Source organism: Elephantulus edwardii, unplaced genomic scaffold (genome assembly GCF_000299155.1).
Source record: "Elephantulus edwardii isolate Elephantulus edwardi_28Jun2011 unplaced genomic scaffold, EleEdw1.0 scaffold00184, whole genome shotgun sequence".
NCBI lineage: Eukaryota > Metazoa > Chordata > Mammalia > Macroscelidea > Macroscelididae > Elephantulus > Elephantulus edwardii.
In genome coordinates, this window is record NW_006399934.1 from 4105037 (window position 1) to 4132629 (window position 27593).

The 27593-nt window shown below is 43.2% G+C and overlaps 2 protein-coding genes and 1 pseudogene across 2 annotated transcripts; 2 read left to right on the plus strand and 1 right to left on the minus strand.

The window, feature by feature from the left end:
- The window catches only part of LOC102877056, a 9660-nt pseudogene extending 3378 nt beyond the window's left edge, over positions 1 to 6282 (plus strand).
- A 13284-nt stretch (positions 6283 to 19566) lies between these two features.
- RNF39 (ring finger protein 39) lies at positions 19567 to 23481 on the plus strand. The gene is made up of 4 exons (XM_006896230.1): positions 19567 to 20058; positions 21628 to 21650; positions 21869 to 21960; positions 22901 to 23481. Exons 1-4 carry the CDS (start codon positions 19696 to 19698, stop codon positions 23479 to 23481), a joined length of 1059 nt encoding a protein of 352 aa, XP_006896292.1. The 5' UTR covers positions 19567 to 19695.
- Positions 23482 to 25180: 1699 nt separating this feature from the next.
- PPP1R11 (protein phosphatase 1, regulatory (inhibitor) subunit 11) lies at positions 25181 to 27229 on the minus strand. Its single transcript, XM_006896231.1, has 3 exons — positions 26960 to 27229; positions 25868 to 25976; positions 25181 to 25444 (listed from the first exon to the last, which is right to left on the minus strand). The coding sequence occupies exons 1-3, from the start codon at positions 27026 to 27028 to the stop codon at positions 25242 to 25244; spliced, it is 381 nt and encodes a 126-aa protein (XP_006896293.1). The 5' UTR covers positions 27029 to 27229; the 3' UTR covers positions 25181 to 25241.
- Between the last annotated feature and the right edge of the window lie 364 nt (positions 27230 to 27593).

Consider the following 27593-nt stretch of genomic DNA (forward strand, 5'->3'; position numbering starts at 1 on the left):
AACAACAACAACAACAACAACATGGCTAACATTGGGAAGAATGGATACCCCAGAACACTTCATTATGCTGATGTGAAACCTATACCTAGCCCATGAAGCTATTGTGGGAACAGAGCAAGGGAACAATGTATGGTTCAAAATTAAGAAAGGTATGCATCGGGGTTGTATACCTGTTTAATCTGTATGCTAAGAAAATTATTCGAGAAGCTGGACTCTACGAAGAAGAATGTGGTATGAGGATTGGATAAAAACTCAATAACCTTCGTTATGCAGAAGACACAACCTTTATTTGTTGAAAGTGAGGACTTGAAGTCCTTGCTACAGAAGGTCAAACACTACAGACTTCAATATGGATTGCATCTCAGCATCAAAACAAAGATCACCTTGCCACTGGATGGATAGGCAACATCATGATAGGTGGAGAGAAGAAACTGTCAATGACTTCATCTTACTTGGATCCACAATTAATACGCTTGGTACCAGCAGTCAGGAGATCAGGGGATGTATTACACTGGAAAATCAGTAGTCAGGGACTTTTCTAAATTAATGAGGAGCAGTGATGTCAGTTTGAGAACAAAGGTGTGTCTGATTCAGGCCATAGTCTTTTCAGTCACTTGCTATGCATTTGAAAGCTGGACAATAAATAAGGATGACAGAAGAAGAATTGATACCTTTGAACTATGGTGTTGGAAAAGAGTAGTGAATACCCCATATCCCATAGACTGCCAAAAGAATAAACACGTTTTGGAGAAAGTGTAGCTATAGTGTTCATTGGAGGCAAAGATTGCTAGGAGAGGCTATTCCTTGGAAAGGAACATCATGCACGGAAAGATGGAGGGATGGTGAAAGAAAACAAAACTGGCTATATATTTGTGCAAAATTGAGACAAGACCTATACCTTACACCATATACAAAACCAAACTCAAGAGATCAATGACCTTGGCAATGGCATATATTTCTAAAGAGATTAATCTCTAAAATGCATAGAAAACTCCAATACCTTGACAAGAAGACTAACAACACAATTAGAAAATGGGCAAAGAAAAGATATTTTTATGAAAATATATTTCACCAAATAACATAAGATAGCCAACAAACACATGAAGAGATGCCCAAGATCATTGGCTTTTATTGTTGTTATGTGCTGTCAAATAGAAATCAACTCATAACTGACTCTCTAGTAGGTCAGAGGCTGTAAATCACATGGGAGAAAACTGCCCATCTTTCTCCTAAGGAGCAGTTGGTGGATTTGTACAGTGTGCTTTTGAGTTGGTAGTGCAACTCTAACTCCGTACCCACTTGGCAACCTGAACTCCCTCATTAGCTATGGTGTTGGTTGTTGTTGTTAGGTGTCATTGAATTAACTACTCCAACTCCTAGAGACCTTATTAAAACAGATCTGAATCTTGCCCTATCTGCACTATCCTCATGATCTCTTATATGCTTGATCTCATTGTTACAGTTGCTATATCAATCCATCTCACTGAGAGTCTTCTTCTCTTTCCGTGACCATCCATCTTTCCCAGTATGATTTTTCCCCCCAAGGTCTAGCCCCTCCAGACAACAAGCATGTGATGTGAAGTTTCACCATGCTTGTCTCTTTGGAGGACCCTGGTTGAACTCTCTCCAAGATAGACTTGTTTGTTCTTTAGAAGTCTATCAGATACTCAGTTCTCTTTCCTAAAATCACAACTCAAAGGCATCAATTATTTTTCTTCCATCCTTATTCATTGTTCAACTTTCAGATGTCTAGGAAGCAATTAAAAAGATTATGTTTTATATCAGAAGCACCTTAGTATTTAGACATCCTCTCTCTTTAGCACTTTGGAGAGGTCCTTGAAAGTAGATTTTCCCAAGGCAACACAATTTTATTTCTTGAATCCTGTAACCCTAAGCGTTGTTTGTAGATCCAAGTAAGATGAAATCATTGATAACACTGGTCTTTTTTCCATTTCTCATGATGACACTTATTGGTCCAGTGGTGAGGATTTTTAGCTATTAGAGACATGTAAATTCAAACAACTTTGTGAATTGTGTAACAATGAAAGAAGAAAAATGAACTGGGGTAGGGAGGAAAATATGCAATAATAAATGAATGGAAATCCACGTTTTCTGTAAATATTCATAAAAATATTAATTAAAAATAATTTTTAAAAGAAAAAATAAAATAAAAAGGGAAAACAAACAAACAAAAAACAAACCGAACATTGTGATATCATCTTATTTCAATAAACAATAGCAAAGATCAACAAGACATCAAACAACAAATGCTAGTGAGGTTGTGGAGAAATTGGAACCTTTATACATTTCTGGTGAGAATGTAATGTGGTATACAACCATTACAGAAAGCAGGCTGGCATTTCCTTAGAAAGTTAGCAATAGAAAAACCATTTGATCCAGCAAGCCTCCTACTACATGTACATCCCAAAGAGTTGTGACACTAACAGATATATACACACACCCATGTTCAAGGAGCATTATTTACAATAGTGTAGAGATGGTGAACAAATGGCCAGAGAAACTATGGTACATTCATTCAGTGGAGTATTACTCAACATTAAAGAATAATAAAGAATTTGTGAAACTCTACACAACATGGGTGATTCTTGAGGAAATAATGCTGGGTGACACAAGTCAGATACAAAAGGACAATTATGGATGAATAGGACCTTCTAAAAATTAAACCCCTATGTGCATAAAAACTTTTCCAATAGGGTGGAAGGAAAACATACTAACTGGGAAAAAACATTTGGCAATATCATCTCGGACTAGGGTCTCATAACAGAAGTTTACGGGTACAGGCCAGGATCTCCAGAAGAAAAATACCAATAATCCAATTATAAAATGGGCAAAAACTATGTAAAGACTTCTCACAGGAGAAGACATTCAGATAGCCAACAGACAGATGAAGAAATGCTCAAAATCACTGGCAATAAGAAATGTAAATCAAAACCACAATGAGATACCATTTCACCCCAGTAACAGTGGCAAAGTTTAACTTGGCAGCAAGCAATAAATGTTGGAGAGGATGCAGAGAGATAGGAACTCTCATACACTGTTGGTGGGATTGTAAAATGGTACAACCACTCTGGAAGGCAGTTTGACATTTCCTCAAAAATCTGAACATAGAAATTCCATATGACACAGCTATTCCACAACTAGGAATATATGCTGAGAAAATACAAACTGAGATACAAACGGAGATTTGTACCCCAATGTTCATAGCTGCATTTTTCACCATCCTAAGAACATGGAAAAAGCCCAAATGTTGTCCAGCCACAATCAAATGGATTGAAACATTATGGTACATTCACACAATGGAATACAATGCAGCATGCAGGAGCAATGATTTAGAAAATTACATAACCTGGGAGGGACTGGAGAGCATTATGCTGAGTTAACCAACTCTGTTCCAAAAGGACAAATACTGTATAAGACCATTATTGTAGAAATAGATAATAAGTAAATTGTGTATGAAGATCGGGGTGGGGGATTTGAGCAGAGAGGTGAGGATGGGCAGGGGGGAAATTACAAGGCTGTACAATTTGATGGGTGGAGAGAGGGGTGGGAAGAAAAAATGGGAAAGATCCAGAGGGGATCTGGAAAGACAGGACAATGGTGGGAATATTTCAATATTGATTAATTTTATAAAATATAAATGGAACAATTGTACGGAACGCAGTGCCAATGAAAACAGTGTGAAAAACAATGTATTCAAGCCAATATAAAAGAAACATTTTTTAAATAAAAAAAAGGATAATTATGGTACAGCTGTCATAAGGTTACCAGATTTAGCAAAAGAAAATACAGACTAATACGTATGTGATTGCCAACCAAAATGACAATAGTTTGAACTCACCAGTAATTCTACGGGAAAAAGATGAGGTAGTCACTTCCATAAATATTACAACTTTCTCTATTAATGATTATACGAAAAACCAATAATTTGCAAACATTTAATCAAGTAAATAAGTGTCGTAACCTTGGAAACCCTATGGGTAGTTCTGCTTGGTTGTTATGAGTTAGAATAACTTTATAACAGTGGATGTTAATTAGGGTTCTAGCTTATCCTCTAGCAGATTTTCAGAGGAAATAAATCTCACAGGGGGAGACTGTCCATCTTTCTCTCAGGGAGCAGCCGGTGGATTCAGACTGTGTGTCTTTGTCTTGGTAGCACAGCTCTTTACCACTAGGCCATCAAAGCCATAGCTAGCACCATTCAACTTCTAGTCCTCCAGCCTATTCCATGATTTTTATCATCATCAAGTTCCCTGCTTAAAATACCTGGAGTGGTTTCAGCTTGCTGCATTGATGTTTGCCTCAATCATTCAAAATTTTCTGCAAATTAGTTTGTATGCACGGTGTATCTCTCTTATTCAGTCTGTCTTTTGCATATATTGTTTAGCTGACCTACATATCCTTGTGTTCTTGTGCATGGAGCTTGCTGCCTGGAGAGCTCTCCCTAGATTTCTTCTCATCACTGACTTGCTCTCATCAAGCAGGTCTCAGTTCAAATGTTATCTCCACATAGAAATATTTCCTAACACCCTATTAAAAGCAGTGCATACCTCCTCCAGGTAATTCTTCTATTACCTGTTTTATAATCTTCAACACACTTATCACAACCTAGAATTATCTTAATTTAATTATTTACTTGTTTATTGTTGGTCTTTCCCAGTAGAAGCAAAATTGCCATAAAACAAGGAATTATGTCTGGCTTACTCAAAACTTTAATGACAAGAGTGCCAAGCACACTGTTGTTGTTATTTGCTGTTGAGTTGAATACAACTCATAGTGATCCTATAAACAACAGCTCTGAACTCTCACCATATCTGTTATACTTAAGTCCACTGTTAGCATCACGGTATCAATTCATCTCATTGAGGGTCTTCCTCTCTTTTGCTGATCCTCCACCTTTCCAAGCATGGTGTCCCTTTTCAGAGAATAGCCCTCATAACAACATGCCCAAAGCATGTGCCCAAAGTACATATTGTTGTTGTTGTTGTTAAGTGCCATCTAGTCATAGACAACTCATAGCAACCCTGTGAGTGAAAGACCTGAACACTTGTCTTTCATTCATAGGGTTGCTATGAGTTGTCCATGACTCAATGGCACTCAACAAAAACAACAACATAGAGAAAGCTCTGTTGGCCTAGTAGATAGAAATTCATGCTACCACGCCAAAGGTTGGTAATTTTAATCTGCAGCCTTCAGGCCTGGTTTTAGTTGTTTTTGGTCAAATATTCTTCTAAGTGGTATAGCACTGGTCTGTCCATTTGCTGTACAAAGATAACTTGTGCTTGCTGTGACACTAAACACTGTGACACTGATGTGTCAAATGCGATAATGGTTACCCATGGTGGACAGTGTTTTGTGCAGCTCCCCGATTAAAACAAGCTTAGAAGCAGGAATGGCATCCACTTCTGAAATAGCTTGAACTTGGAGAAAGTTAAGTAAGTAAGTATTCAGGTCTACTCGATGGCACTTAACAACAAGTACATGTTAGGTGCTTAAAAATAGTTGTTGAGAAACGAAATGAATGAAAGATTGAGTATCTCTAAAAGAGACTGGCAAGAAGTTGGGGATAAGAAGACTTTGAGATAGTCCCTCCTGGTTGCAGAATTGCTGCAGAGCTGGCCATGCCACCGTGTCTGTAGGACAGATAACGAGGAGTATAAAAAGATATCATTTTTGGGAAATCAAATTTTCTATTAAGTCTTTAAAAATACCTATAACCTAAAATGGCTAAGGCAGCAGAGGAAAAAGAGACCGTCAATCCTGTGGATGTCATGAGATGAGTTGGAATTAAGGTCACTATTGCAGCTATGGCTGGAAAAGGCCCACTACAGTGCAGCCAAGATGTTGTCATTTGTCCTGATGCCCATCTTGAAGATGCAAAAAAAGAAGAGCCATATGATGTGGTGGTTCTGCCAGGAGGCAATCTGGGTGCCCAGAATTTATCTGAGTCCACTGCTGTGAAAGAGATTCTGAAGAACAGAAGAGGAAAGGACTCATTGCTGCCATCTGTGCAGGTCTTACAGTTCTGTTGGCTCATGAAATAGGTTTTGAAAGCAAAGTTACAACACACCAACTTGCTAAAGACAAAATGATGAATGGAAATCATTACAGCTACTCAGAGAACTGTGTGGGAAAAGATAGCCTTGTCCTTACGAGCCAAGGTCCCGAAACCAGCTTCAAGTTTGCTCTTGCTATTTTGTTGAGGTCCTGAATGGCAAGGAGGTGGCTGATCAGGTGAAAGTCTCACTGGTTCTTAAAGATTAGAGCAACAAATGTCTGAGCTGGAGAAATGGCTGAATCCAATCGAGTCTCATTATGTTAACTTTAGACAAAAATGGCAGCTTACTGTGCAGGGAGGGCAGTACTACTGTCTGTGTCATGTTATTATGAAGTAGCAGCTGCACAGGAATCTCCCAACCTCCAAACGCTGTCCAAGCGTTTTGGTACCTTGTCCACAGAATAAATGGAACGTTGGGGTGGGGGGGAAGAAGACTTTGAGAATGTTGTGAAAAGAAGAATGAACCGAGAATGTTTACGGAGGGATTTAAAAAATTGGATAAAGAGATGCAAGTTTGAATTGATGGAGGTGGAGGGAATTGTTAGAAAAGGGAATAAGCATCCAGGAGGAACTTGAATAAGGAGTAGTGCCACAGACAGTGATTGAAAGGGAAAGGAAAGAAAGAGACTTCTAGGAGGGTATACAAATGGCAAGGTCTCAGAAGAAAGGAAGTAATGTTTAAAGGAAGGAGTGCAGAATTTGGACCAGTTAATCTGAATTTCAGTCCTGGATCTGCCTCTAACCAGCTGTTTGATTCTTATCAAATGCCAAATTCCCATTGTCTCATTGTAAAATGACTAGACTTCCAGCTACATAGCTATTATAAGAGTTAAATGTGCACTGCAATCCCAGAGGAACACGGTTCGAATCCACCAGATGCTCTGCCGGAGAAGGAGGCGCAATATCCTCCTGTACCAGTCAGATCTAATTTGACGGTACACGCACACAAAATAATAAAAAAAAAAAAAAAGAGTTAAATGAGAGAATGGACTGTGGGTGTGATCTGAGAACATTGGTTACACATTTAAACATCAAGAGTGGTTGCATTAACCTGGATGAGTCTACCATATTTTTATGCGAACAATGTGCATGCTCTATGATGATTTTTGCAAATCATGCAACCCTGCATGCATTATGCTGTAAGTGCTCTGTGCATACAGTACTCCCTCTATCTCCATTTCTAGTTTATCCCTATCCCTATACTCCCCTCCCTCCTAGCGTATGCTTTAAAAGACAATTGCATAGGAAAGCTTCCCTGCTCTAATACAATTATCCAGATATGTAAAGAACATGGTAAATTACTGAATCTTTCTTAAAAAATGAGTCAATATTAGAAGCAATAATGTTCAGATGGGAGTTGAGTACAAACTATGTTTTATCTCCTGGACAGTCTTTCCTCACTTTGATTTTTCTCCCCTGAGGTGCTCCACATTCTTTGTTCAGGCTTTCTCCCTTCTCTCTCACTCAAATAAAATTTCCTTTCATTCTTAGTCACCTCTTCCAGGAAGCTGTCTTAAAATCCTCATTCATCCTCAAACCTGTCAATATAATCCTTGGCCCACTCTTCCACTCTCAACATTGTTGTTGTGTGCTGTGGAGTCAGAACCAACCCACAGATGACCGACCCTCCAGCAGGTTTTCAGAAGCTGTAAATCACATGAGAGGAGACTCCCCATCCATTTTCCACAGCACAGCCAGTGGATTCAAACTGCATGCCTTTGGGATTGCAAAACAGCTTCTTAGAACTGGGCCCCCAGATCTCCCTTTACTCTCAATGAGTGTACCTTTTTGATCTGGTAATGACATATTTTGGATTATTATGGATACACTTTATTCACCCTATCATACTCGCTGAGGACAGGGACTGTGACTAACCCATCATCAGTCTTCCAAACATCTCTGATACCTAACATCACTTCCAAATACGTCTCATACTCTCCCCTCTGAGTGCTTCTAAAGATCTATGAATTGCTTAAAATAATGGAGAGGTTACTGATATGGAGGATACATACATGAAAGAATAAACAAGAGGAAAGAGAGAAAGGAAGAGAAGTTAAAGAAAGAGGAGGCAGGCTAAAGACGGTCTCCCCTCCAGCATTCCTCAGTGCTATGAGTATTGAACTGTAACATTCCACAACACCACATGCAGGCATCCTAGAAGGAATTAAAAAGGGGTGGGAAGGATTATGGGAGTCACTTATAATAAAGTAGGAAAAATGTAGATGCTAACAGAAACAAGATCCAGTCTCCGTCAACTGGAGCAAGCAAAGCCAAACCAGCACTCATACGGGATCACCTCCACCCTTCAGGCTCCTCGATGATCAAGTGTAAATGCATTAGGGATTCTGGCAAGGGAGAGGAAATGTCTTGAGAAGTGAGACATTTCCTGACAGAGCCTTTCTCCAGTGTCTTTTCCCTATACCAGTGTTCTAGAATTATTAGTTGTGAATTCATTGTAGCTGGGGTGACAAGGCTGAGCTGGAATGTTGCTAGCAGCCTCATTATCTGGTTGAAGAAGGAAAATAACTAGATTATGAACATCTTAGACTAGATTGGGTTTCATGTCTCATATTATTCAAGCCTCCCCCTACTGTTCCTGGCATTTGCCAGTGAGGAAAGGAGCTGCCTGATAAGGATAAGGTATTCAGAGAGTCAAAGTGGGATCAAAGAACCCTTTGGCTTTGTCCAGTCTTCAGTGAGCAATTCAATCACTAGACGTACACTTACTGAGACACTATTTGAGGTGCAGAGAATTCAGCATCCAACACAAATGCTAGATTCTTGTTCCTACACGGCTTACTCACTACTGAATGGAAATAGACAGCAAACAAACAGATCATTTCAGATGGTGATAAAAACAAAAAAATAAAAACCACAAATCCAATAAATCTGGGTAGAGAAGGTGACTGCCTTTGAAGGAAACTACTTAAGATACAGTGGTGAAATAAGTCCTCTCTCAATGAATAGGTTACCTTTGGATCAAAAAGTGAATGAGAAGATGGAAACAGCTCAATGTGGAGCCCTGGAAGAAGAAGTATACAGATAGATGCAGCAGTGAGTGCAAAGGCCCTGTCATGAGCTCAACCTGTTCAAGGAGCAGAAAAAGGAAAGGTATTGATTGTGATTAGGGCATGAAGAGTGAAATAGGTAGACAGAAGTCCACCTACATATCCCATCATGTAAGACAGTGATTCCTCCCTCAGCTAAATATTGGTATCATCTGGAAAGACTTTTAAACTACTGATATCCATTGACAGATGAATTGATAAACAATATGTGGTATATACACATATTCAGCCCTAAAGAGAAATGAAGTTCAGCTGCATGCCACATCACAGATGAACTTTAAAAACATCATGCTAAGCTGAATACCTCAGTCTCAAAAAGACAGATACTTATATGCAATAAGCAAATACATAGAAACCAAGGATTAGTGGTTACCAAGGAGAATAGGAGAGTTTTATCTTAGGGATCACTGAGTTTATATTAATAGTGGTAGAATAATTTAGAAAAAGATAGTAAGAATAGTTGCACAACATAAAGAATGTAGTCTGTGCCACTGAATTGTACATGCAGACATGGTTGACTGTTTTACTATATCTATTTTCACCACAATAAAATTTAAGAGAAAACAGTAACTACTGATGGTTGGGATTCATGTCCAGAAATTCAGTTTCCTTGGCCTGGGCACTGGGAATTTAAAGTTCCTTCAACTCAAACAGCTCACTGCCTTCAAGTCAGTTATGATCGATCATAGTAACCCTCCATTGGGCTTCTGAGGGTAAATTACAACTGGAGGAGAATGTGCATCTTTCTCCCTCAGAGCTGCTAGTGGGTTAGAAGCACTGAAGAAGCTTGGCATTTGGATTAGCAGTGGCACTTGCTATAGACTATGCCTCAGAGCTCCTTCAAAAGTCTTAAATATTTCTAAGATGCAACTACATGCTTCTGAACCACTAATAAGGCCTTGAGGGTTTGGATTGGTGGTGATATAAGTTTCCTGAAGACACTCAAAGGTCTTTTCTTAGTAGTCCAAGCCCAGAGAAACTATTCTCTAAAAGGCTCTGAAAGTGGGGATGAAGTCAAGAAAATTAAGCAATCTAAAGGAAAAAAAAGACAAAAAAGGGACCCAGTAAAAGGCCATAACCAGAAACTGTGACAAATTGAAAGGGACAAAAATAGACAAGTACAAACACGAGGGCCATCGTGGTTCAGCGGTAGAATTCTCACCCTCCCTGTGGAGGGTGGGTTCAATTTCTGATGATTGCTCTTCAAGTGTAGCTACCATTGTCTGTATGAGCAAGAGCCTATGGTGATGAAGGAAGAAGTTCAAACTACTTTGAAGGAAATAGCAAAAAACAAGGCCACAGGAATAGATGGTATACCAATTGACGTATTTCAGCTAACAGATGCTGCTTTGGACGTGCTCACCAAGTTGTTCCAAGAAATCTGGAGAACAACCACTTGGCCAACTGACTGGAAGAGATCTATATTTGTTCCTATCCCAAAGAAAGGTGACCCAACACAGTGGGGAAACTATAGAACAATCTCACTGATTTCACATGCAATCAAGATTCTACTGAAGATTATCCCAAAACAACTGGAACAGCACATCAGCAGAGAACTACCAGAAGTCCAGGCTGGGTTTAGAAGGGGTCGTGGTCCTAGGGATATTGTAGCTGATGTTAGATAGATCTTAGCTGAAAGCAGGGAATACCAGAGGAATGTATATCTGTGTTTCATTAACTATGCAAAGGTGTTTGACTGTGTGGATCATAACAAACTGTGACTGACTCTGAGAAGAATGGGAATCCCAGAACATTTAATCGTGCTAATGCAAAACCTATACTTGGACCAAGAGGCAGTTGTCAGAACAGAGCAGGGTAACACTGCATGGTTCAAAATTGGGAAGCGTGTACGCCAGGGATGTGTCCTGTCTCCATACCTTTTCAACCTGTATGCAGAGCAGATTATCCAGGAGGCTGGGCTCTATGAGGAGAACTGTGGTGTCAGGATTGGTGGAAGAGCTATTAACAATCTGCATTATGCAGATGACACAACCCTGCTTGCTGAAACTGAGGAGGGCCTGAAGCACTTGCTGCAGAGGGTCAAGGACTGCAGCCTTCAGTATGGATTGAGGCTCAATGTCAAGAAGACAAAGATTCTCACCACTGGATCAATTGGCAGCATCAGAGATTGAGATTGTTAACAACTTTAGTTTGCTTGGCTCCACGGTCAACACTCTTGGCATCAGCAGCCAGGAAATAAGAAAACGTATTGCGATGGGAAAGTCTGCTGTTAGGGACCTCTACAGAGTACTGAAGAGCAATGGTGTCTGGAGACTAGGGTGCATCTGATATAGGCTATGGTCTTTGCAATCACTTGTTACGTGTTAGAGAGTTGGACAATGACTAGGGAGGATAGAAGGAGAATTGATACCTTTGAGCTGTGGTGCTGGAGAAGAGTATGGAATGTACCATGGACTGCCAGGAAAACAAACAGATTCATCCTAGAGAGGGTTAAAGCAAGCTGCTCCTTGAAGGCAAGGATTCTGGGGCTTTGTCTGACATACTTTGGACATGATGTAAGGAGGGACAGGTCCTTGGAGAGGGACATCATTCTTGGGACGGTGGAGGGACGGTGTAGGAGGGAAAGACCCTCTACGAGGTGGATTGATTCAGTGACTGGGGTAATCGGGATGGGTGTGTCAGAGGCAGTGCGATTGGCACAGGATGGAGCAGGGTTTAGGGCTGTTGTACATAGGGTGGCTATGAGTCGCAAGCGACTTGACGGGACATAACAGCAACAACAACCATTGTCTGTCAGTGGAAGTTGGCATATAGCTGCAGATTAAGACAAAACAGAAAGGACTGGTGATCTGTCTGAAAATCAACCAATGTTCACACAATTTAATTTCATATTGTGTGGGCTCTTCCACCTCATAAATTTAGGTCCTATTAGAAACTAGTTGCCAAACAAATGTCTTTGTTTTCTATTGCTGTACAAAAATAATTAACACAAAGTCAGTGGCTTCAAATAACAGAGTCATTATTTTATAGTTCTGTAGTTCAGATGTCTGGAATGGGTTTAATGAGCTAAAATCAAAGTTGTGATAGGGCTGGGTGCCGTCTCAATGCTCTTATTGAGCACCCCAATCCTTTTGCAACTTTTAGAGATCATCCACCTTTCCTTGGCTCATAGCCCTTCTACTTTCAAAGCCTGCAATGCTGAGTAGAGTCCTTTTCATTCTGCCATCACTTTAATTTGCCTTTCCTGCTTCTGTTTTCCAATTTTAAGAATCCTTGCATGCATACCCATGTTTATTGTTGCTTTGTTCACAATAGCAAAGAGTTGGAAACAACCCAAGTGCCCCTCAACAAATGAATGGATAGAGAAACTGTGGTATAGTCACACAATGGAATATTATACAACACTGAAAAACAAGGAACTCATGAAATATTATACAAAATGAGTGACCATGGAGGACATTATACTGAGTGGAATATCTGTCACAAAAAGATAAATACTACATAATGCCACTGCTATAGAACAGGACTGACATGGGGTTGGGGGAAACTAAGAAGAGGGGATAAATAATGTACATGGCATTGACACAGATGAGGGAGAGAATTGTATAAAAGGAATGAATATATGATTAGGTATTACTGGCATGACAAGAGTCCAGAATAAGAACTGCACAGTGAAGCGGTTGGGGGAGGGTGCACGGGGTGGGACTATAGGGAGGAAAATGTGCAAAAATGAATGAATGGAAAACTAAGTTCTTTATAAATTTTCATTAAAATCTAAAAAAAAAGGAATGCTTGCTCTTATGTTGGGCCCATCTGGCTAATTCAGAATTATTTATCTAAAGTAAACTGATTAGCAACCATAATTCCATCTGATACTTTCATTTCCCTTTGCAATGTAATAAGTAACATTTTCCTAGGTCCCAGCAATTAGGAAGTGAACATCTCTGTTGTTGTTAGGTGCTGTCGAGTCAACTATAACTTTTAGCAACCCTATGTGCAACAAATATGCATCTTGCCAAATCCTGCACTCTTCTTAAAATCTCAGATGTGCTCAAGCCCATTTTTAAAGTCACTGTGTCAATTCATCTCATTAACTATCTTCCTCTCTTTCTCTGATCCTTCACCTTTGCAAGCTGGCCCCACCATCATGACAACGTGCTCAAAGTATATGAGATAAAGTCTCACCATTCTTGCCTCTAAGGTATTTATAATAACTTATAAGTATTATAACACAGATATGTTCTTTTGGCAGTCCACAGTTTATAAAAAACTTTTTGCCAAAATCACAATTTGAAGTCATCAATTCTTCTTTGGTCTTCCTTATTCTTTGTCAACTTCCACATGCATATGAAGCAACTTATACTATGGCTTGGACTAGGTTTACCTTAGTCTTTACATCAATGTCCTTTGCAGTATAAAAAGGTCTGTAATAGCAGATTTGCATAATGAAATGTCTTTTGATTTCTTGACTGCTGCCTCCATAGATACTGTGTTTGCAAGTAAAATTAAATTCTTGACAAGTTCAATCTTTTCTGTATCTATCATGATGTTGTTTATTAGGCCAGCTGTGAGACTTCTTGCTTTATTTTGAAGCATAATCCTTACCAAAAGCTTTGACCTTCTTCAGTAAGTGATTCAAGTCTTCTTCACTTTCTGAAAGTCTGTGTCATCTGTATGTTACAAATTGCTGATGAATCTTCTTCCAATCCTAATGCTCCATTTACCCGCATATTGTCCAGCTTCTCAGATTATTTGTTCACATGCAAACTAAGTATGATGAAAGAATACAACCCTGATACACATTTTAAACCATGCAGTATCCCCTTGTTTTGTTTGAACAACTGCCATGTGAACACAATTAAGTGTTATATAATTCTCAATCTTCTCAGTGTTATCCATAATTTGTTATAACCCACACAGTCAAATACCTCTGCATAGTTAACAAAAGACAAGCAAACATCTTTTTGTTATCCTCTGTTTTAGCAATGTTCCACAGCCTCTTCTGAATCCAGTTTGACTCACTGGCAGCTACTCTTAATGCACTTCTTCAGTAATCTTTGAACAGGACATCAGAACATTTTGAACAGACTATCAATTGCGCATCTGCAATCTCAAAGTGAAGCTAAAGAAAAAGAAAACACATCTATGAGAGCCAAAATTCTACCTTGAGTTTATTCCAATAGATTTTATACATTGAATGCTAATGACCAGGTGAGTTGTGGGATAATATGACATCATAAAAATGATAAAATCTAGATCTCTCATATTTTGAAGTCCAACAAGCCTTTTGGACATTGCAGCTCTTTTCAGTTTCTGCTTAAGTATAATTCATTCTTTGCAGCTAAATAAACTGAAGAAGCCTGGGAATAAAATTTGAAACAAAGGTTAATAAAGGTTTTTGCCTAGTAAAAAAAAAAGTCATTAAAAATACAAGAGAGGAAAAAAAACCCAACTATAAGGGACGTCAGAAGTGATTTTGAGTGCTTGCTTCAGTAACACATGTACTAAAAAAAAAGAAGTGACTCTGTAACTTGTTATTGAATGTAGAGAAGTCAAAGCAAAGGGAAGAAATGATGATATAAGAGAGATAAACAGAAGATTTTAAAGGGCAGCTCAAGAAGACAAAGTATTATAGCAATATGTTCATAGGTCTGGAGTCAGAAAACCAAAGTGAAGAACACACTTGGCATTTCTCAAGCTGAAAGAATTGAAGAACAAGTTCAAGCCTCAAGTTGTAGTGTTGAAAGATTTAACAGGTAAAATGGTGAATGATGAAGGAAGTATTAAACAAAGATGGGAAGAGGGATGGATCATTAATTCACACCATATACAAAATTAACTCAAGGCAGATGGAAAAATCTAGGAGTAAAACAGAAAACTATAAAGATCATCAAAGAAAACAAAATAGGGACAAATTTAGAAGCCCTACTTTATGCCATAAATTTTGTTGTTGTTGTTGTTATGTGCCATCAAGTCACTTGCAACTCATAGCCCCAAACCCTGCTCTATCTCTTGCAAACCTTATTGTCTCTGACACACCTATCCCCATTACCCCAGTCTCCGAATCAATCCATTTCATCAAGGGTCTTCCTTTCTTGTGCTGTGCTGTCCCTCCACCCTCCCAAGCATGATGTTCCTCTCCAGGGACGAATCCGGCCTTGCAACATGTCCAAAGTATTTCAGACAGAGCTTCAGAACCCTTGTCTCCAAGGAGCAGCCTGGCTTCACCCTCTCCAAGACAAACTCGTTTGTTCTCCTAGCAGTCCATGGTATATTCAATACTCCTCTCCAGCACCAAAGCTCAAAGGCATCAACTCTCCTTCTATCATCCCTAGTCATTGTCCAGCTCTCTGATGCATAGCAAGTAATGGCAAAGACAATGGCCTGTATTAGGCACAGCTTAGCCTCCAGACTGATATTGTTGCTCCTCACTACCTTGGAGAGGTCTCTGAACAGCAGACTTTCCTAATGCAATTCATCTTTTAATTTCCTGGCTGCTGGTACCAAGAGTGTTGATTGTAGAGCCAAGCAAAGCGAAGCTGTCAACAATCTCAATCTCTTCACCATCTATCATGATGCTGCCAATTGGCCCAGTGGCAAGAATCTTTGTTTTCTTGATGTTGAACTTCAATCCATATTGAAGGCTTCAGTCCTTGACCTTCTGCAGCAAGCGCTTCAGGTCCTCCTCAGTTTCAGCAAGCAGGTTTGTGTCATCTGCATAATGCTGATGAGACTACCTCCAATCCTGATGCCAGGATTATAATTGAATTATAAAATGGATAGAACATTTGAAAAGATTCTTCACCAAAGGAGATATCCAAAAGGCCAACAAACACATGAAGAAATTCCTGAGATCACTAGCTATTAGGTGCAAAAAACCCCAACAATTAGATAACATCTCACTCCAGCAACAATAGCAAAGTTCAAAAGGCAGTAAACAACAAATGCTGCAAGGGTGTGGTGAGACTGAAATGTTAATACACTGCTGGTGGGAATGTAAAATGGAGCAACCACTATGAAAAGTGGTTTGGTATTTCCTCAAAAAGTTGAAAAAAGAAGTACCATTTGATCTAGCTATTCCAGTAGGTATATACCCTAAAGAAATAAGGGCTGCAACATGAACAAATACATGAACATCTATGTTTACTGCAGCATTATAATTCCCAACAGCTAAGAGAGGGAAACAACCCAAGTGTCCATTAATGAACAGACGATTAAACAAACTATGGTATATTTACCTAGTGGAGTACCATGTAACATTAACAATCAATGATGAGTTTGGGAAATAACTACACAATATGGATAAGCCTACAGGACATTATGCTGAGGGAAATAAGTCAGTCACAAAAGAACAAATATTATTTAAAACTGTTGTTGTTATGTGCCGTTGAGTCGCCGGTGACTCATAGTGACCCTATGTACAACAGCCCTAAACTCTGCTCTGTCCTGTGCCAATCTCACTGTCTTGACACACCTACCCCCAGTACCCGTCACTGAATCAATCCATTTCATAGAGGGCTTTCCTCATCTGCACTGTCCCTCCACCCTCCCAAGCATGACGTCCTTCTCCAAGAATTGGTCCCTCCTTGCAACATATCCAACGTATGTCAGACAAAGCTTCAGAATCCTTGCCTCCAAGGAGCAGCCTGGTTTAACCCTCTGTAGGATGAACCTGTTCATTCTCTTATCAGTCCATGGTATATTCAACACTCTTTTCCAATACCACAGCTCAAAGGCATCAATTATCCTTCTATCCTCCCTAGTCATTGTCCAGCTCTCTGACACACAGCAAATGATTGCAAAGACCATGGCCTGTATCTGGCACACCTTAGTCTCCAGACTGACATAGTTGCACAGTACTTTGGTGTGGTCTCTATTTCCTGGCTGCTGGTGCCAAGAGTGTTGAATGTGGAGCCAAGCAAACGAAAGCTGTTAACAGTCTCAATCTCTTGATCATCATGATGCCTCCAATCAGCCCAGTGGTGAGAATCTTTGTTTCTTGATATTGAGCTTCAATCCATATTAAAGGCTGCAGTCCTTAACCTTCTGCAGCAAGTGCTTCAGATCCTCTTCAGTTTCAGCAAGCAGGGTGTGTCATCTGCATAATGCATATTGTTGATGAATCTTCTTCCAATCCTGATGCTACATTTCTCCTCATAGAGCCCAGCCTCCTGGATAATCTGTTCTGCATATAGATTGAAAAGGTATGGAGATAGGACACATCCCTACTAGAAAGAGAACTACAGAGAGAAGCAATTTAGTGTGGTTACCAAGGAGGGGGAAAAGGAGGGTTGTAGGGAATTAATAAATAATGGCTAATTATTAAGATGAGTGACAGGAAGGGCAATAAGAAATGAATGAACAATCAGATATTATGCATATTGTAATTGATGTTAAGGAACAGAAATAAAAAATAAACATGAATGATTGGTTGAAAAAAGAACAAAACCCCAATATACTTTGTAAGCTTTCACTCAAATCACAATTTATAAAAAAAATAAGTTTGAAGGAATATACAGAATCACTGTACCAAAAAGAATTGTTTAACACAGAACCATTTCAGAAAGTAGCAAATGATTCAGAACGAAAGATACTGTAGGAAAAAGTTCAATCTGCATTGAAAACATCAGCAAAAACATAGTTCCAGGAATTGACTGAATATCAAGTGAGGTGCTTCAGCAAACAGATGTAGCCCTTAACATGCTCACTGGTCTATGGCAAGAAATCTGGAAGACAGCTACTTGGCAAACTGACTGAAAGAGATCCATATATGTTCCTATCTCCAAACAAAGGTGCTCTGATAGAAAGTGGAAATTATCATATAATATTAATAAAAATATTTGTGGACATCTATGAGAGATCATTATTTTATCTATCATAACACAGAAAATGTTGTTATAAGTCACAACCTATTGTCTTTTGTTCAGGTATGAACACTGAGTTGGAAGATTTGCTCCAAGATGAGTATACTTGTGCTTGTTTGTGCAGGCTTGTTTATCAGGGTGTCATATTTGAGTGTCTTCCTGGTAAGTATGGGGGAGGGAAAGATGCCTGGAGGGGGAACCCAATAAAGCACTGCTGCACCATAAAGACTTATTGTTGTTGTACTGTTGTTCTTGTTGATAGTAAAACTAATGACTGTGTCTCTTTGTGTGTTTTCTTTGAGTTTGTCCATTTGCCCCTAAATAACCCTAAGTTTCCAACCTAGTGACATTTATAAATGAGACTATTGGGGCTTATCTGTGATGTATGCATTATATGTCTGTATCTGTCCTTAAGTTTGTGCACATTTGGGCATTTTGTGCATTGGTAATATACATGCATATTTGTACAGCTGTGTGTGCTCACAGTTGTAAACACCTGGATGTTTACTTAAACACCCCCCCCCCCAGGGAGAATAGATGGAAAGGTCTATTGTGAGAGAAGCTGAGGAGTGAGGAACATTGGGGAGGAAAGAGGAATCACCAGGATGAGAAAAATATAGAGATGGAGGCGCGGGAAGAGGACACAGGATAAAACCAGAAATGAAAGCAGGAGTTCCAGGTATCTGGAGTGAAGAAGAAGTAGGCTCAGTTCACAGAAAAAGCACAGTCTAAAGATGGGTTATGGTTCCCCTTTTCCTGTTCTCTTACATTGTAGTTTTGGGCAATGACGAATCTGGGCCTCAGTGAATGAAGTAAATAGATAATCCCTTACATCCATTCCAAAGAAGGACGGAAGGAAGCAGAAAAGTGAAAACAAAAATACTCAAGGGGAAAAATAAAGAGTCCAAAAGAGGAACATAGGAAGAAAGTAACTCCAAGTAGGGAGGCAGAGCTGTGAAACCCAGCCCGACCCTGACTCCTAGAGTCTCAGGTGTGGATGCCTCCTTGCCTCCTCCCACTGCCCCCCCGCCCCCCCCCACCAAGCTTCACCCTGTCCTTAAGACCAAAATAGGTAAGGCAAAAGGAGAAGAGAGAGGTACTGAAGAATGACAGCCACACAGCAACACCCAGAGGCTTGCCAAAGCCGCACAAACCAGGATCTATGCTTCCGGCCCCCAGATGTAGGTGTGCCAGCCACCTGGAATGACTCACACCCAGGCGATGTGGGTACATATGCCAAAAGCGAGTGCGGGCACCCTGCCCATTGCACACCATGGGCCAAGGGGGAGATTTGGACCCTTGGGGGGGTCAATACCTTCCTCCCATTACGACCTTGCTTGCAGAGCGCCCCCTACTGACCACCTCCGCGCCTCATGACCTAGGTGTCCAGGTCTCCCCAGCCCCTCCCCCAAACCTTCCTCAAGAAGCAAGAAGCGGGAGAACCAGATGAGGTGTTACGCAAGGGCCTGATGTTTACCTCCCGCGGGGGCCTCCTCCCTCCCTATAAAGGCTGATGAGGTGGGGAGATTGACGAACACTGGATACTGAGGACTGGGGAGAAGAGAAAGGCAATCACAGAACAGGGGCATCAAAGGCGCAGAAAGTTAATGCGGGATACGGAGAGAGGCCCATCAAGTCAGCAAGCAGCAAGGCCAGGTCGCCATCTGCACACTCGAAGGGGGCTGCAGTGGTCGCGGAAGAGGTGGCTCCCAGACCCGGGCTTCCCATGGAGGCGCCTGAGCTGGGCCCGGGGCTGGTGGAGCGTCTGGAGCAGCTGGCAACGTGTCCGCTGTGCGGGGGCCCCTTCGAGGACCCGGTGCTCCTGGCGTGTGAGCACAGCTTCTGCCGCGCGTGCCTGGCCCGCCACTGGGGGGCCCCGCCGGCGGCGGGCACTGAGGCGAGCCCCCCCACCTGCCCGTGCTGTGGCCAGCCATGTCCCCGCCGCAGCCTGAGGTCTAACGTGCGGCTGGCGGTGGAGGTGCGAATCAGCCGTGGGCTGCGCGAGAAGCTGGCTGAGCCTGGGGCCCGCACCCTCAGACGCCGTGGGGGCCGCATCCCCACTATGGGCTGCCTGGATCCACAGGAAGAGGTGAGGTGGGGTGCGCTTTTGCGGGCCCAAACTGAGGATGGAGAGGGGAGAAGCCACTGGGATCCTTAGGGAAGCAGGCAATGGCACCCCCAAAGCCAGAGCCCTTACATATTAGACAAGAGCTGGACTGGGGAAAAAGAGAGGCAAAGGATGGAGAATTGGGGCTGACTCTGAGTTGAGCAGTCCCAAGAGACTGAATGAAGGACAGTGGGAAGGAGATGATAGTTGGCCAGAGGATGAATGCCTAAGTCATGTCAGAGGAACTAAAAAGAACCTGGAGAGGGAGCTTCGAGGTTGCTCAGACCTTGAAGAGAAAATCAGGAACCACTTGCCCCTTGAAGGAGAAGTGTTGGTGGCGAAGGCTACACTAGTAGGCAGGAGGCTGAGAGCTGACTCTGGCTGGAGTGAACCTTAAGAGGGTCAGGGAGGCTCAGGAGAAGCTGGAATGGAGAGCAGAAAAAAGGCTGTTAGGAGAGTTGGGTGTGTAGGGGGAAGTTGTACCACCTGCCCAGGTTGCCTCCTGGTGCTGGTCTGTGAGTTGACCAAGCAGAGCTGAGTGATGTTTATTATTGTTGTCCTTGGTTCCTCCCAGGGCCCCAGGCAGGGGCGGCAGTGAGAAGTCAGGTCCTGGAGAGAGGCTAGCAGCTGTCAGCACCCCTGGCTCCTCTCTACATGCCAGACCTGGCACCCACTCACTTGCCCACCTGTACACTCCTCCTCCTATGTCCCAGATCCAGCTGTTAACCAAGCTCAAGCTTGACCGATCCCCAGGCATCCGGATTTCCTAGTGGCTTCTCCCCAACAGCCCTAGCTTCCTCCCTTTGAAGCCTTCACAGACCTAATTAGTCTAGGTATAATTGGCTTGATTAGGCAAATTGTCTTTCTTCTCTCATCTCCACCAAAATGGTCCAATTTTGGATTTTGCCATCCCCACTGCCACTGGACAGCAATAGGAGTGGGGTCCCTAGTATTACAATTGAGTGGGAAAACTCTGCCCTCTTGATTCTCAAGGTACCCAGCAGATCTGTTCAGCCTCTTTTGGACACATCAAGCCTACCTTGTCAGAGTAGAAAACAAAACAAAGAGCTAATAAATGCTATTTATTAGGCTTTTATGGCAAGAGGGGGAAGCAGCTTTATTATAAGGCTTTTATATACCAACTCTTTGGCCAGTTTGGTTTAAGGGCTTTGAATATACGTTTGGGGTGTGTGATGGGGGGAGGTAGATGACTGGGATAAACTCAAGAAAAGTGGGAAGAGCCACTGAAAGAAAGAGGGCTTGAGGAAGCAGCAGTCAGCAGAAACTATAAGGACCGTTCTGGGAGAAGAGGACAGAGAAGTAGAATAAGAATGAAGACAAAGTAGTGGTAGAGTGAGAGAACCAACAAAAGGAGAAGGGGGAGAATGACAGGAAAGGGACACAAAGGATGAAGAGGTGATATTGATCACTCTTGAGAGGTGGGGATGGGAGGCATCACCAACTCACACCTGAGGAGGAGGGGAGGAGTGACAGGGGTCTCACAGTACAAAGCCCACAGCTCATATGCACATTTTCTTCTTCCTGCCCCAGGATATGAGGAAGACATGGAGACGGTGAGTTCCTTTTACTGTTTATTCCTTTTCACTGTCACTGTACCCATTAGCTCTTCCCACTGGGACCCTGTGTACACCCTTGTGACCCCACCCAGAGGTTGGTTTTCTGGGTATAACCTCACCTTTTCCTGTTTTCGAGATGTGAACAGGATAGTGGTGGGGTACCACAGGGCAGAAGTGTCTACCAATTTCCTGATCCTGTTCCCTTGTCTGTTTAGATTTGATGCCCCAATGCCCAAGTCACCTAATTTAGAGGAGGACCTCCCTGAAGATTATCCAGTGGTCAAAAACATGCTTCACAGACTGACTGGTAAGGAAGGAAGAAGGAAGATGATGGAATGAGTCTTTTTTATTTTCCAAAGGTGATATCTATCCTTAATTCCTTATCTCCCAGGCATTTGTCTACTGCCCATTACATATATTCACAGACCCCTGGAGGTCAGCTGCCACTCAGGCATTTCTGTTGCGCTACCTTCCATCACTTCTCTCCAAAAGGGTTCCAGGACTGTCTCTTGGCTCAGGACTCTGGACCTTCTCTGTAGTTTCTAGGGTACCAAGAATTCCTGCTTCATTCACACCCAGAGCTGCCCACCCCTTTCTTCAAACTGCCTAGAAAAGATGCCTAACCTCTTGGTCACCTACCATCTGACTCAACGCAATTCCACTTTAGAAATCTTTCTTCAAAGCACTCCCTGTATATATAAATCAACAGTTATTGCTCTGGTCTCTAGCTTCTCTTTTTTGCCGCACCCTCCTTATAGAAATAGGCCTTTCCACCCCCACCTATTTCTGTGGGTAGGTGGGCTGGTTTCTCAGGATACTTCAGATTCTTCTTGTCCCTCCCCTCTGTCACTTGTAGTTCCGGTATCAGCTATCAGTCTTTCTCTTTGGAGCCAGCTTCCCCATCCAGCTGACCCAGCTCCTATACCACACCCTAGCTGTCACTGGCTAGGTGTCTCTGTGAACTCCTCTCTAGAAGTCAGTTCTGTCTCACTCTCCCTCTTACTCCACAAACCAGGCACACTCTCCTTTCATCTCCCTCTCCTGTGGTGGGGTGGGGGTGGTGGGCAGTTCCCAGTTCAATTCCACAGGGGTAGGTGGCACATCAGTGCTCAGGCCTGTCGAGGCCTGATTTTTATACACCTTTGCCCTCTTTGGTTCTGCAGCTACCTAGAGTTTTGAGGGCTTCTAACAGCACCCAGAATTCTCTGACCCTCTCATCAGTCCACTCTCTGGCTTTTCCTTTCCAGCCGACCTGACCCTGGACCCGCGCACTGCGCATCGCCGTCTCCTCATTTCCTCTGACTGCCGCAGTGTCCGACTGGCCCCACCAGGGACTCCCTCGCCCCCTGATGGCCCGGCACGCTTCGACCAGCTCCCTGCGGTGCTAGGTGCACAGGGGTTTGGCGCCGGCCGCCACTGCTGGGAGGTAGAGACTGTGGACACCGCTTCCTTCGGGGACTCTTCTGGGGAAGATGAGGACAACGGGGAGAGCAGCTACGCTGTGGGCGCGGCTGGGGAGTCAGTCCGACGCAAAGGCCGAGTAGGATTGTGCCCCGCTGGGGCCGTGTGGGCTGTGGAAGGCCGCGGAGGCCGCCTGTGGGCTCTCACGGCCCCAGAGCCCACCCTGCTGGGCGGCACTGGGCCTCCACCACGGCGCATTCGTGTGGACTTGGACTGGGAGCGCGGCCGTGTGGCCTTCTATGATGGCCGTTCGCTTGACCTGCTCTTTGCCTTCCAGGCGCCTGGTCCCCTGGGGGAGCGCATCTTTCCACTGCTCTGCACGCGGGACCCCCGTGCTCCACTCCGCATCGTGCCAGCTGAGGGCTGAGTGTCCACCCACTAGGGCCCAGAGGCTGCTGCTAAAGTAGGGAAATCTGGGCTCATTATAGGGACAATGTCTACATGCTCAGTGATGAAGCACTGAGGTTCTCCCTTCTCTTACATTGCCTCTATTTCCCCAAATAAGACATCAACTGATTTCTACACCCAAACTCAAAAGACGATTCCACTCCTGCCTCTACCTCTTGGGACTCTTCTCCTCCATTGATATCCTAGTTCTCCCTCACTGATTTCTCCACTGTCTTGGTCTGAATTAGGGAGCAAAGCCTGCTCCATCAATACTGATAAATGTTTATCACACAAATGCCCTAGTCAGATTAACATTCCACTCCACAAAATGACCTAGCGCCTTCTCTGTAACTCTGAGGCTTGAGCTTCCTTCCTATGTGCAGTTTGAAGACTCCTAGGAAAGAGCCTACTCCAGAAAATCAGGATACCCAACAATGGCCTGGGCCTCGAGAAAACTTACAGCTATGCCCCCTCAACACCCCTCCTCCATCCTGTTTTTGGTGGGCCAGTTCTCTACCCATGACTGCTTTTCATGTTCACAGTCTTTCTCCATTAAGACTTCTCCCTCCACATACTCACACAATGGAACCAATGGTGCTACCTCTCCTCTACCTGGGAATGGCCCAGACATTCCAACACTCGACCAGTATAGTATATAGGCTCACCTCTTACCCCATATGTATAAATGGGCCCATATTTAACACATTTTGTGATGTTGGGTTATTTATTTTGTGCATCTGTGGCAATAAAGGAGATTTCCGTGGTGGTATTGATTTGACTGATCTCTGCAACCGTGCATGTTAGGAGGCATGGGGAATGAGAGATAACCCAGATCCCGCCAAAAGATGGAGAGGGCCAACAGAACTGGGCATCTGGGTTGGCAGAGACATTAAAGAAGCAAGATTGTAAGGAGTGCAGCCCCATCTCTCTGCTCCTCGCTTCCTTCCGTTCTGAGTCCCTTAGAGTATGTTGTATTCGTTCCAGGAGCTGGAAGACAATTGTCTAAGACATTTGGCTTTAACTGACCAGTCTCAAAGTAAGCTTTGTCTGTATATATCAATTGAGAAGGTGGGGAGAGAGAAGACAATTTCTTATTCTGTCTTCCATTACAGGTGAGAATGACAAAGATCTCTCTCTCCCCCTCTCTTAACTTCTCTAGAAGGCTTGAGGGGTGGGCAAAAGGGGAGAAGTAGGGCTGGAAGCCCTAAGGTTTCCTATAAAACCTCACATCCAACAGGCAAGGATTGGCATTAGGATTGTAGAAATACACCAGTGAAAAAGCTCTAGCCAGGATAAATGAGCATAACTTGGGCAAAAATGCCTTGAATCTGACTGGGATCATGGCAGTGAAAGTTGGGGCTGCTGGAAACCCAATTTAAACATTTGAAACTCAAGTAGAGAGTGCGGGGGCCATGATAACTGGATCCCAGGACAGGCTTTTGGCAGTGAGAACAAAGGATAAAGAAAATGGGACCTAGATGCCTAGATCCCTAGAGAGGGGAATATTGATATCACGAGGAAAAACAAGGGCTGGGGGCACCCAGAAGCTTGGGCTCTGGTATAGCAGCAAGTCAGAATCCCAGGATCTCTGTCCACCTTCCTCTTTCTTCTCTCTATCAGGAAGAAGAGATGGAAGGAGGGTGACTAGAGAAGGGATTAAACCATAGGTTTAATCTCAGAGTAGCCACACAGATACATTCAGGGCCAGACAGACACAGGAATGGTGGGTGAGAGAAGAATTTAGTGCTGCATTGGCCCTGGAGGGGGCTGAGAGGGGTCAGGAGGCTGGGGAGGGGTGGTAGGGGTCGGTCCCTGGGAAGCATGACGCCGTCCTTTGCGGTGGCCCCGGACACAGTGTGTATGACCACAGCCCTCGTCTTCCTCCTCATCGCTCTCCGTGGAGCTCTCGCCAAAGGCCCGAGGTTTCTCATAAATACAGCAGCCTGTATTTGGAAGTGGAGGAGGAGCCCAGTTAAAAAGAAGGAAGAGTAAGATGTTGAGTCAATGCCATTCCCACTGAATATCCATGAAAAATCCCAAGTCCTCCTCCTACCTGGCAGAATCCAGCTTTCTCAGCTCTGCCCTTTTGGACTGAGGGACACAACCCTCATGCCTGGACTCTTCTTTCCGAAAGCCAGGAATCCAGAGGTCCATTTCTCCAACATCTCTACCTCTTGCCTTCAGGCCTAGGTGCATACCAGGTTCTAGTCCCCTCCCTGCTTCTTTGTTGTTAGCTTCCTTCCTCTAATGCCAATGAACCACCAAGGCAATGACAGATCAAGAATATCTGGAGGCCAGTAGATGAAAGATGGATTTGCAGAGGAGAGCCAGGACTCCAGGCCTAATTAGAGCACACAGTTACTCACATTTTGATGAGCGGCGTCCCATGTGTTCATTGTCCACAGTGTCACTTGTCCATTCCACCTTTTTCTCTGGCTTCCGTTTCCGTAGTTTGATGGTTAGGCTCCGGTTCTCCTGAAAGGTTAAAAGGAATGGGCATACCTATCTACTCCTCTGATACTGACCATTCCTCCACCATCCCAAGAGCCTCTTTTCATCCCTCCCCCAACTATCAGGACCATAAGTATAACAATAGAGAAGTTGAATGCTGAAAAAAGGTCAAATAAAACAGGTCTTTAGCTCTGAGAAGCAGTGAAATATAATTTCTTATTTTCAATATCTAGTAGTGTACAGAAAGGAAAATATAATCTTCATTGTATCTATTATGTTCTTCCCAAATAGATGAAAATTATTTCCTGTCTCTTAATGCCTACTCATTAATCTCCTTCTCTTAACCCAGATTCCAATTACATTTTTTTCATTAAAAATCATTCTTGCCCTTCTTATCTCGAAGTTCAGACCTTCCAATCTTCCATTTATTCCCTAGCATTCTGGGCCTGATACTACTATCCTAAACATCTTTAATACAGAGGTTTAAAGCCAATGTAATCGTCCTCTGAGAGCAATCTATTTTTGCAAAAATGCTACTTCTTTCTCCTCATATGTCCATACTCAGAAAATTCCTCCTCTCTTTTTCTTCTGTTCCCTTATTCTCTTCATGACCCATTACATTCATCAATTTAAAAAGATATTAAGGACGCTTCAGGTTGAATTCTCTTACAAACTGACTCTAACCATGCTTTCTTACATAGCTCTTCGTATCCCGTCTCTGCACCTCGCTTGCTCCTTAGCCTCCATGCTTTCATTACTTAGTTACACCATCACCACCACTCCAAGCAGTAGGATCCATATCCTAATTCTCTGCCATTACAAGTCCCTTGAGTAGCTTCCTATACCATCCAGTTATCCTCACTCAGTACCTTGTGATTTGCCAAACCCCAGATAGTCAATTCCACTCCTCCCATATCTCCAAGCGCAATCCCCGGAGCAACTTCCAATGCCTTCTCCCCTGCCTCCCAGACCCCTCAACAGCACCCTCCACCCCCCGTCTTTCTCACAGGCTCAGTTGTCACGGTAACCGTTGTCTCAGTGACGGTCTCACTCAGCCCAGCCCCTGCCTCCGCCATGGCTAAGGCCGAAGGGAGGGTGGCGAGGAGGAAGGTGGATGAGACACCCTTTCTTTTTTTCTGTGGCTCGAGATCCGAGAGATTCGGCGTCAGATTCAGAGTAGAGACCGGGATCCTTCGCCTTTTTTTGCCCTCCTCCAGGGCCTCCGCTTCCCCACCCCTGAGGGTAACCTGTCCAGCCCCACTTCCGGCACTCTGCTTCCGGGTATGACTTTTGTAGGCCCGTTTTTCCATCCACTGAGCTAAATACGTCAGAGCGCAGGCGCCGCGGGATTAAGTCCTTCTTCTTGCGCACGCGCGGCAAGAACTAGCTGTTGGAGGAAAGAGCTTCGCTCGTGTTGACTGTAGACGGGAGTGACAAGGCCATGCGCACGCGCACCAAAGATCAAGCAGAGGGGGGCTCCTTCTAAGACTTGCCAGGTGAAGAGTTTTAAGTTTGGCTTGAAGAAAGGGTGTAGAAAACGAACTTGTGAAGTACGAAACTTGGTGACCCTATCTATTAACGGCAGGTCTGAACCCTGTCGTATCCTGGGCTGTTCTCACAATCTTTGACATACTTTCGCCC